This window comes from Rhamphochromis sp. 'chilingali' (genome assembly GCF_963969265.1).
Source record: "Rhamphochromis sp. 'chilingali' genome assembly, chromosome: 14".
In the NCBI taxonomy this organism is placed as follows: domain Eukaryota; kingdom Metazoa; phylum Chordata; class Actinopteri; order Cichliformes; family Cichlidae; genus Rhamphochromis; species Rhamphochromis sp. 'chilingali'.
The window spans coordinates 26,477,101-26,488,252 of NC_137941.1; the positions used below are offsets into that span (position 1 = coordinate 26,477,101).

Here is an 11,152-nt window from a genome sequence, read left to right on the forward strand (position 1 = left end):
TCCGGCACCCTCTGTGTAGGTTTCGATTTTTTGTATATTTCCACTGCAGCTGGCCCTTTAACAAACACCTCTTGGCATTGATGGTTGAAAAAATGTGAATGAAATCCAGCCATTCATAAAAAATAGGCCATCACTGCGCTGTGATTGGCCAAGCCGAGCTTCATGTATAAGTCATGGCTCCGGAGAAACCATTGGCTCTTTACTTAACGGACAGATTAATTCCACCAATCAGAGTGCGTCTCTTGCGTGCTGCTCGAGCCTAGGGGAGAATCGACCGGGCCATTAAAGAAAAAAAGCTCAGTCAAGTTTTGCGAGTCGAAGGGGACACATCAGTCTGTCTGTACGCAGGCGAATACAGGATTCTCGACACGCTGTTTCTTATTTCTGGATATTTTATCTTACTGTTTCGAAAAAGGGGACGTATATATATATATAGACAAACAAGGTAGGCTACAATTTTTATTTTGGCAAAAAAAACCTTGCTTTTGCGAATCCCTCGTATGGGTACATGTTTTTCTAATGCTCTTTTTAGACTACGAACGAGCGCAACGCCATCTTAACCATTTTATATCTACTTATATCCGAGTGAAATAGAGTCGCTGTGCGTGTTGTTTTAACCCAGCATGTGTTGGATTTGACCCCTGGTTTATCTGCGTGGATGTTAGCTTTGGCTTATCAGCACGCTCAGGCGACTGTTTGTTATTTTTATGAATGGACTGGCCGCTTTTTTTCCACACGGATCGAGTTTCACACCATTGAGTAAAACAAGGGAGGGCTTGGTGGGTGGGGGAAGGGCGGGTAGGAGGCGGCAGCAGGGGGGTGTCGGGTGAGCGTAGCCCCCCAGTCCCCGGTCAAGGCTGAAGTGCAAAAAGTTTTCCAAAATATGTTTTCTTCTTTTAGGGAAAGGTCTGGAATGCGCCGAATGAGAGTTTAAGTTTTTTTTCAGTTCTGCTAAAGCTGCTTAAATTTGTCTGGTTTTGGCATGTTTATGTCGCACATCGTATTTCACGTTTCTGAGCACCAGCCTTGTGCCAAAACCGACTGCGGTATGCCGCTGTACTTAACGATGGTAATAAACGCTGTATGTATTAATTTCGACACAGCGCGCTTACTATAAAGACAAAGAAATATTCAAGTATACTGTCTGAATAAAAATATTTGAAACGCCTGCTTCGTGCGTACAACTAAATTCTCACTTCGTCTAACAAATCAGTGTGAATGCGGAGGCAAAATGGAGAAAACAAATGCGCCAACTTAGCTTAAAGTTGAACAAAAGTCCCACGTGACATGCTGTACAGTGAGTTCTAATGTTAAAGGTACTATTTGTGCTGGGCGCCTGTAATTATTGCCCAGCAGCTATCCTTTTATTCGTCATCCATTAACGGGAGATAAGAGGAGTGAGTCATGTCTGTGTGCCGAGGGAGAACAGAGGGCAGCGCTCCTGCCCAGTGTTATTGTTTAAAGGGAACTAGTGTCACTAACGGGATGATACTGGACGCAGGGGAGCGAGGAGCTCTGCTTCTGCCAATTGGAACACCACCATTGTCACCCAACAATAGCTCCAAGCTTCTGTAAGACACTAATCAGCTCTGTGACTGGCCCATTTTCCTATCTCATTCAGTAAGCTTTGAGATTTAAAGCATGCCACAGACATCTCTCCAAGTCTTTTACTCAAGATCTCCAAGCTGATTATAGTGGAAAGTAGTGCCCACAGATGGTCAATGAGTGTGGCTTATATAACCATGTTACATGTGTTCTTTAATGATTGTGTTTACATTGGGCCTCTGTGGTTCAAAGAGCTGTTTTGTAGTTCAGATAAAGGGCACAAGAATATAGTGCAAGTACACGTATACATTCCTGTGAGATGAAGTCAGAGCTCAGAAATGACAACAAGGTGTACCAGATTGTAAAATTTGACCGTAACAGTCAGTGCTTCTGAGAACAGGGCTATCCGAGCAGGTTTGTGACACATGCTGTTTGTTTTCCAGTGACCCAGAAAGTCGCTCGACGCTGTCGCTTTAAAGCGAATACCTCCCCCTCCCCTTAATTTTGTGAGCCCCCACCTAATCGACGCAGATAACATGGACGGATTCTATGACCAGCAAGTCCCATTTATGGTCCCACCCAGTGTAAGTGGACACACACAGCCTCATCACACTTTCAAACATTATCTCGACATCATGATTGGACCCCACCCCCGCCACACGCACCTGCCCTGATAGTAGATCATCTGCATTGTCCATCGCCTATCTTCTGGTGCTGCGTGACATTTCGCATTTCTTTGTCTCTGTCCTCTCCAACAGCACAAATCCCATTTGGAGGAAGCAGCTCACAGCAGGCCTCTAAACGATAGGAAAAGGAAATTTATTGACACGGAACTCGCCCAGGACACGGAAGGTAACAGCATTGGTGTCGATCAGCATTTCGAGATAGAAGCTACTGTACTTTATGATTAATATCTTTTTTCTTTTTCTTTTTTTAAGAACTCTTCCAAGACCTCAGTCAGCTCCAGGAGATCTGGATCGCTGAAGGTTTGTTCTCCATTTGTTTTTGCTCAGAAACCCTCAATTCTTCTGGTAGAAGTTACATCAGTAGAGTCATGTGTTATGTGCCACTTTGTTTCCAAATAGTTAACAGGATGAAATTGGTAAAGTTATAACATCAAAGATTAACTGTTTCCGAGTTAACCTTCAGAGCAAAGTACGACTTGTGCAAACTGCTGACTCAGACCCTTTTTTCATGGGGCTTTTTTTTTCATGTTTTTTGGAGAGTAGGACACTTACTGTGTGATGTGTGTATTCTTCTAAAACATGCTACATTTTTCCTGTGCTTTTACAGCCCAGGTGCCTGATGACGAACAGTTTGTCCCAGATTTCCAGTCAGATAACTGTGAGTACCTGATATTTGTTGTTTATCTCTGAGTCCTACTGTTGTCGACAGTCTTGTATTCGTCCTGGCTCTAACTAGTGAGCCTGGGCAAACCTGTGCACAGAGTCCTGCAGCGGTGGCACTTCAGGCTTAAAAACCCAACTGAAACTGCAATGTTTGCGTCTTAAAGATCTGTCTTATTCCTCCTACTGTCTTTTTTCCCCTCTTGCTCGTTCATGTCTCTGTCTTTTGTCAGAACGTCTTCACTAACATCGCTCTTTGTCTTCAAAAACACAGCTCTGGGAAAAAGCTGCTCTCTCCTCCCTCCCTCTCTCCCGCTCCTCCATTTTGAGTTTAATCAGCCGATTGGCATGGGGCATCACATGAGCCAAGCTCCTAATCTGATTTCACACTTTCCCGCACTCAGGCCCTGCTGCTGAAGTGGGCTAGATTCCAGTGGATAGAGCTGCCTGTTACAGTCCTGCTCTCCACAAATCATGTCTTTCAAACTGTCTTCATAGGTCATTTTAAAGCTGCAGAGGACTGAGGCAGTGTATATATGTCCAAGTGGAGTACCCCCTCCAGTTCTCCTATCTCTGAGTTTATGTTTTGGTCCAGCGTGTGGGAGGTGTAGACAGGGTGTGGTTAATGTCTCATTGTCAGGGCTGCCTTTCTCAGTTTTGGCCTCTGTGGTCCACCAGCCTGCAGAGGTGGAGAAAATGGAGGTCGATGCATTGATGAGTTTTCATAGAAGGCTCCATCCAGTGTTGTAAGCGCTGTAAAATGCCGCTGTGACGTAGTCTTTGACCTTGTGCTGTCAGTATGCCGTGTGTGTGTGTGAGAGAGAGAGGGGGGCACTTGTTGTTGTTGCCAGGCTGCAGCTTGTTCTCTCGCACAAGTTCAGCGAAACCAGCCTTTCCAAAGTCGGCAGGACATCACACGGTGAGCCGCTCCTTCGCTTGCTCAAGTTTCAGAGTGCACTCGGGGGAGCTCACGTGCCCATTGTTATCTCCACACAGGTCCATCAGCACGCCGAGTGATTTATTTGGCTTGTGCTCCCCTGTGCCTGGGGATCTAGTTTCTGCCTGGCTATTATGTGGCGCCCCGGAAACGGCGGCCGATCGGCAGAAAGCTGCAGCTAGTGTCTAATGGTTACAGCACAGGAGAATGAAAATCATTCACAGCCATTACATTACAGCTCCACTGATTCATCAGTATGGGTATTGACAGCTGTAATGGGAATCAGACGAGAGGTTTGATAGCTTTTGTGTGTACAGCGCAGTTAGTATCATGCTACCTAGTGATGGTGGATAGATGGTTGTTTTCAGTCAAACGTCATTAGGGCAGATGATAAATAGCTGCTAAGTGGCTCTGTCAGTCGGGGGAATACAGACATTGTCCATGCATCCATTTATCCCTCGCTTCCAAATCTGGTTAAGAGAACTGCTGCACTTATGCTTATGGCTTCAATTAGGTCATATCTGGAGTTTATCTAATGCACTCAGTCGTGTTCCTTGTCTCTGTGTCTCCTCCTGTCTAGTGATGTTTCATGGCCCGCCACCAGCCAAGATCAAACGAGAGCTGACTCCTTCCAAAGAGCTTTCTCCTTGTCACCAGGACAGGAGTCCCATGCCCTACGGAGAGAAGTGCCTTTATAGCTACAGGTATGTTGTGTCATTACGTTCCACATCCCTCTCTAAATGAAGGATTTCTAGCCAGTTTTATGTTGACCTCCGTCCCTTCTCTTGATCCCCAGTGCCTGCGACAGGAAGCCCACTCCCGGGTTCAAGCCACTAACTCCCCCCTCCACACCAGTCTCTCCTTGTGGCCCCACCAGCACAGCAGTAACCCACCCACTGAGTGAACAGACCCCCCCTCTGCACTCCCATGTAGCTAACCCAACCCCAGGCGCTCGTCCAGTGCACATCCAGCAGTCTATAACAGCGAGCACAGCCCCTCCCAACGCGCAGGGCCTTCCAGTCAACAACCACAGCCCACCCTTTGCCGTGCCCTGTGCCCCTGTCAGCCAGGATGCCAACAGCTTCACACCTGAGCACAGGTGAGCCTCCACAGATGAACTTTGCTGTTGCATTCTGTGATTTTGATTTATTTATTTTTTGCTTTACTTATTACATCGTCTCTCTACTTCTTCTTCCGTGTGTAGATTCCAGAGGCAGATGTCAGAACCATGTTTACTTTTCCCCCCATCTGAGAGTCAAGGGCGCCCCCAGTTCTTGCCTCAGCCCCCCAGCAGCAGCTCCAACAGCCTGCCACGCGATGGCCGGCCGCCATACCACAGGCAGATGTCAGAGCCATTGGTGGCTGTGCCTCCCCAGGGTTTCAAGCAGGAGCTCGTTGACCCACGATACACAGAGCAGGGTGTCCCCGCCATGGGACCCCCGGGCCCTCCACGTCAGGCAGCTTTCCACCCCATGGCTATCAAACAGGAGCCTAGAGACTTCTGCTTCGATTCCGGTGAGTCAAAGGGCAGCACTTATAAAATATGTGAAGCGCTCATCACCTTTCCTTGTCGAGTTCTCTGGGTACCTTTCTCTGCGCATCATTTGCAAGCTGTGTGAAAGCAGTTGTTCAGGACTGCAAGTAGGGCCAACTGAGAGCGAGGAATGTGCCTGGCCATGTTTGTTCTGGGCATCAGCACATGCTTGTTAGTTTTAGTATGCAGCAGAGGTCTGGACACGGCTGCTCATTTTAAACACACAATTATCCTCAAAGCCAGAGTCGTGCCAGTAAAAGTGGCTCTTCTAGCTCAACATTAGCTTCCAAGGGAGGGAGAGAAATAAGTGGGTCACTCAGCCAGGTGCAGAGAACCTTGTCTTCACTGAGCCTACCTGGAAAGGATCTGGGCCAGTGCCCAAAACGGACAGCAAAGTTGGCTCTAAGGGCTTTGAAATTGTCAGCTTGAGGCCAAATGATGCTGCTCCTCTTTAAAAAAGTATCGCTATGAGTGAGGGCACAGAGGCTGCTTGCTCACATGGTTTAATTCAAACAAACCAGAGCGACCCCACGCCCACACAGCCAGCTGTTATCCCTGCTCTGTTGCATTAACATCCCTGTTTCCTGAAATTCGGCAACTCTTTATTTATTTTTTTTATCTTTACCCCGTCACTCACTTTGTATTCCTTTTCTGTGTGCGGGCACATCACTGGCTGGCTGGACTGTGATGTAATGACAAATCCTCTTAGGTTCTTATAGCCTTTAAATACCTACGTCACAGTCCCCTCATATCTCTAGATGGAGGGGACATGTTCATGTTGGGCATATCTACATATAATTTATTCTCTTCTGAGCGTTTGCAAACCATAGAAAGACTCCAGTCTTTTCGAGAGAGGAGACCAACTCTTTCAATTGCCTTCAACATGCTTTAGAGTCGCTTCTATGTCAAGGATAGATTTTCCTCAGATGAGCTGTGTTCCTCCACTAAACAACATACATAAATATGTAAGTGAATATAGTGTCAGATAGTATTTTGCTGGCTTTTGAGCTAAGCTAGCTAGCTGGTACATTGGTATTGAGCAGTTTGTCTCCTTTGGCACATAATGTTTATCCAGGAGAAAGCTAGTTTTATGTATTGAAGCTCATCAGGCCAAACAAGAATTTGATCACATGAATGTCGAGGGAAAGCAGTGGTCAGAAAGGCAAAAGGACATTCAGTGCATGGAGTTATTTTGTTTTTGGGATCAAAATTGAGCTTAGTGCTATTTTCTTCTGAGAAATGTTAGCCAACTCTGGCTTGCCTGTTTGCAAGTAGAAATTAGTGGCTTTCTACAATGGGATAAGTAACTTTTAATATGCCACATTTGGGACTCTCACACAGCAAACTACTGTCTTGAGTGGATAAATTCCGTTAATTAATCCAAACTCTTGAAGTCATCTGGAACCTTAGCTGGTCATGTCCAGATTATTATCAGCCAACTGATAATAATGGTACTAGCCATTGCATAAATCCCAAGATTTATGCAACTAGCTGGCTATAGTCACATTGCTTGTTAACTCATTCACTGCCATTGACGTCTATAGCCGTCAATTGCAGTGAATGAGTCAATGGGTTTAACTCATTCACTGCCAATGGCTGGCAGTGAATGAGTTAATGTTATGAACAGGAAAATCGCATTTGAGTAGAAATGCTAGTTGACTACGACAGGTACAGGTATCTGGTAGGGGCTGGTTCGTGTCCAGGTCACTTATATTAATACTTGCATGTGCCCGAGTCTCACGGGTGGACGGTGTCATGCATCACTTTTGACTGATGCTAGCTTGCACACGTTGCAAGCACACCTTCAGTTTACTTAAAGATTATGTATGTTATTAATAACAGCAGCTGCAGAGCTCCTTTAAGAAACACTTGTTTAAGATTGATGTCTGGTTTTCTTATCAGCAGACAGGAGACAGAGCAATGGAGGTTGTGGTGTGGATGGTTAGTACACTCTGCAGAGATGCTGAAAACGGAAGGCAGGCTTTGACCCCTCAGGGGGAGGAACTGGCGTAACTTGATTGTCATTGAGATTTAATACAGCCACCATGGTGCTAATCCTATTTAAAGGCTTGGAGGACATGCAGGGGATGTTGAGTGCGGTGCAGTGTGCTCTGATCTGGGCTTTAGCCCACTCAAATGTGTAAGCAGACTATGCATTTTTCTGCACAGCTGTTGGACCTCTAGATGAACATAGGCCATGTGTGAAGTGGAGCGAAAATACAGTAATACATTAATTTAGCCTGGACAAAATTAATGTAACCACAACTCTGCTGAAGTACAGCATCAAAGCCGTGTGTCTTTGTGCACAGTGGCCTGAATATATCCATCAGTTGTTAGGTGGATTTTGATGTTTGATGTGAGAACGAGGGTGCTTCTGGTCTAAATTTAGTCTTGTATTTTCTTTGTCTACAGAAGTGCCTAACTGTCAGTCATCGTTCGGGAGAGCTGGAAGCTTCTACCAAAATAACCATGACAGTAAGTTCAGCTTCTTCTCTGCTTTTGAATCGTTTCACATGTGAAGTTTCTCCTGTGACCCTCACCCTCACGACTTACTGAGCCACTGAAAGCGCAGCATGAGGTGGAAAGAGCGGTCAGCAGCATTCATGGGGAAGTGAATCTATCAGTCAATCCAGATGCACATGCACAGTACATTTCTAATATCACCAAGGCCTTAGTGCGCTACATCCATACAAGCAGCTCAGTTCTGTTGCTTTGCATTAAGCTTGGATGTCTGGACTGACCATGGTCACTGGCCTTCATATCAGATCAAAAATATACTCACTCTCATCTGCTGGATTTCTTCTTTTCTCTTCTGTTCCAGGCTTCTCCTTTGACAGAGATGCTCAGCTGTACTTTGATGATACATGCGTGGTTCCTGAAAGATTAGAAGGTAAGGAGAAAAACAAAAGCAGTATTATACGCCCTTAAAGCAGTGGGAATTTTCTACACGCTGCCTAATAAACAAGCGCGCTTCACCATCTGGCAGGAATGTCTCACCACACTGTGGCTGTGCTGGAGAACATTACTGATTGAGCCTTTCTCTTTTTTTCCCTCCTGCTTGGTTCCCCTTCGGCCTCTTTCAATTCCATCCTCTCCTGCTCACAGGTAAAGTAAAACAGGAGCCTTCAGTCTATCGTGATGGGCCTCCTTATCAGCGCCGCGGCTCCCTGCAGCTCTGGCAGTTCCTGGTCACCTTACTGGACGACCCAGCCAACGGCCACTTCATAGCCTGGACTGGTCGTGGGATGGAATTCAAGCTCATTGAGCCCGAGGAGGTCAGTCCTCGCCTTTGTGCAGCATTACTAACATCCTTTGTGACGTTTGTAATCTACAGTCTTTATTTGTCTCTTGTCGTCTGTAGGTGGCTCGTCGCTGGGGCATCCAAAAGAACAGACCTGCCATGAACTACGACAAGCTGAGCCGCTCACTGCGTTATTACTATGAGAAGGGCATCATGCAGAAGGTAAAGGCACGTTCAGTTTTTTTTTTTCTTCCCTCAGCAGCTGCGTGCTAAATGAGGCTAATATAGTGACGTTGATATTTAAATACAACCATGAGCCATCCTCTGATCTTAACCACTGGTAAATAGGCTCTCGTGTGTGTTTGTTTGATGTTGTCTGACTCAGTTTGAATTAGTGCATTAAAATGAACAGAAATCATTTATATTTTAATTTGAAAAACACAGAATAATGCTGAATTAGTTTTTTAAATCAGGTTACTCAGTAGCGCAGAGGTTTTGTACAAATAAAATGACACGTTTGTAGATCTAAAGCTCTTTATTTGATCTCAGTGTGTTTTGTCTCGTTGCTCAGGTGGCTGGTGAGCGGTACGTGTACAAGTTTGTGTGTGACCCCGAGGCTCTGTTTTCCATGGCCTTCCCCGACAAACAGAGGCCCAGTCTTAAGGCTGACCCAGACAGCCTGCCGGGGCTCGACGATGACACCGTGCCCCTCACTCACTATGACGAAACTGCTCCCTACCTGCTGGACGGCGGGGAGCAGTGTGTGGCAGGCCTGCCCTTTCCAGATGGTTACGGCTACTAAATGAGCAGTGGGGGTTCCCCAACTCACAAACACACATGTACATGCAAACACTCCCAATAAGTCTGTCGGCGCCCAGTCTTTAGAATCCAGAGCTGGAGCTGCAGAGCTACTTGGATCAACATCCTGGCACTCTGCTCCTTCTTGGTTCCCTCTCCTGCTCGCTGGAAAATAGAACTCTGTTGGCTCCTCAGCTGAGAATGAAGGGAGAGGGCGGGAGGGGGGCCTGCGAGGCTCCCCTACTTGCACCATCAGAGAACAAGAGAAGAGAGGGTTGTAAAACCAGTGATGGTGAACTGGACTAGGTTACTCAGCAAGATAGGCTGCTGTTGCTGTGGAGACCAAATGAATTGTGGCCACAGGCAGCCAACTTTAGGTGGACTGATAGATCTCCCACCCCTCCTTTTGTAAGAGATTGGAGAAAAAAAATTGTTACACTTTTGATTTTGTGACAATCTGCTCTTCTTAAAACAATCAGTATAAACATGACGAATCTAATGAGATATTCTAAACTTCTTAATAGTTGCCTTTATGGTCCCCAAGTTATTCATGTCACCACATTTGAACCATGAGATCCGTGAAAGGGCTTTAAATGCATTAAAACTGATTGACAAAACACACAGCATATGTTGAAAACATTTCTGTAGATAGGACAACCTTGTTTGTTTTTGTTTTTGTGCCAGCTGTTTTATGATTCTGTTAAGACTTCAGAGACCCAGAACTCTCAGGTCCTTTCTGAGGCGTTGCTGTATTTCAGGCTAGTCAGTTGGTTGGGCTGCTCTCTCGTGTAAATGTTCTTTAACTGTTCTGCCCGTGTAAGAGATTGTATCCGCTTCCCTTTAAAGACTGCACCCCACAGTAAGAGCCTACGGTCTATACAGTACACTCCTCATGTCCGTTCATCACTGCTGGGTCTGTATTGCTCAAACTTTAGCATAGAACTCCCATCTCCTTTTTTTCTGTTCTTTTTTTAAGCCTAAGAAGTTGTATGATAAATGGTCACATTGCTCATTGTTTTTTGTATTTCTGTCTGGGTGCTTAATGTTTCCTTGGCAGTGTACTAGTTCCTCTGATGCACCAGTATGGCAGGAGCATCAGGATGCTGCATGCAAAAAAAAAAAAAAAGAAAGAAAAGAGGTGAAACTTGGACATTTGACACCTCTGCCAATCACAAGCTGTCAGCAGGAGACCTCTGTTTCTCTTTGCATGGTGTAATCTGTTCAAGACTGTGTCCACTAACATATTGCTTTACTGTCATTGGACAAAGAAGATATTTGTGATATTCTCTGCAGTTTTTTGTGTTTATCTGTTTCTGAATGGGGGCAAAGACAAACTTATATAAAGTATATATTTTTGCTATAAGGCTGCGTTTGTTTTGATTTTAATGTATAAGCTGTATAGTTTTGGCTCTAATAGAAATGTACCTTTTTTTTACAAAAACAAAACAAAAAAGTCTTTTCTTGTGATGCAACTACTGCAGACTACAACTACTCTTTTTTTTTTTTTGTGTTGGGTTGGAGAAAGGCTGAGATATTATCTTGCCTGTAAAATGTATGCGTATAAAGGCCAGAGTACCAGCAAAGGCCAAAGTGAACACGTGTTCTATCACGTAATGCAACTCAGGCACAGGGTTTGTCTGCACTTGTACAGGCTTCAGCTCCCCCCCCTCACGATGTGTTTCTTACACTGCTGGCTTTCTGATAATCTGTACTGGGTACAATAAACAGTCCTTAATGCTTCACTGCCTGCA

The 11,152-nt window shown here is 45.4% G+C and overlaps 1 protein-coding gene across 2 annotated transcripts; it reads left to right on the forward strand.

Moving 5' to 3' along the window:
- Window positions 1-305: 305 nt before the first annotated feature.
- On the forward strand, window positions 306-11,152 carry etv5a (ETS variant transcription factor 5a). 2 transcript variants are annotated; one of them, XM_080902803.1, is made up of 13 exons: window positions 306-445; window positions 1,989-2,129; window positions 2,304-2,397; window positions 2,484-2,531; window positions 2,839-2,889; window positions 4,409-4,532; window positions 4,625-4,927; window positions 5,033-5,343; window positions 7,775-7,837; window positions 8,184-8,252; window positions 8,468-8,637; window positions 8,724-8,831; window positions 9,175-11,152. In XM_080902803.1, exons 2-13 carry the CDS (start codon window positions 2,082-2,084, stop codon window positions 9,403-9,405), a joined length of 1,620 nt encoding a protein of 539 aa, XP_080758929.1. In that variant the 5' UTR covers window positions 306-445; window positions 1,989-2,081; the 3' UTR covers window positions 9,406-11,152. The 2 variants fall into 2 exon arrangements, with proteins under 2 accessions (XP_080758929.1, XP_080758930.1); XM_080902804.1 differs by having other exon boundaries at window positions 8,724-8,825.

Coding starts and splice junctions, on each gene's coding strand:
- etv5a (XM_080902803.1), top strand. CDS start 2,082: ATGGACGGATTCTATGACCAGCAAGTCCCATTTATGGTCCCACCCAGT. Junction 2,398..2,483: donor ACTCGCCCAGGACACGGAAG/GTAACAGCATTG, acceptor TCTTTTTTTAAG/AACTCTTCCAAGACCTCAGT. Junction 2,532..2,838: donor GGAGATCTGGATCGCTGAAG/GTTTGTTCTCCA, acceptor GTGCTTTTACAG/CCCAGGTGCCTGATGACGAA.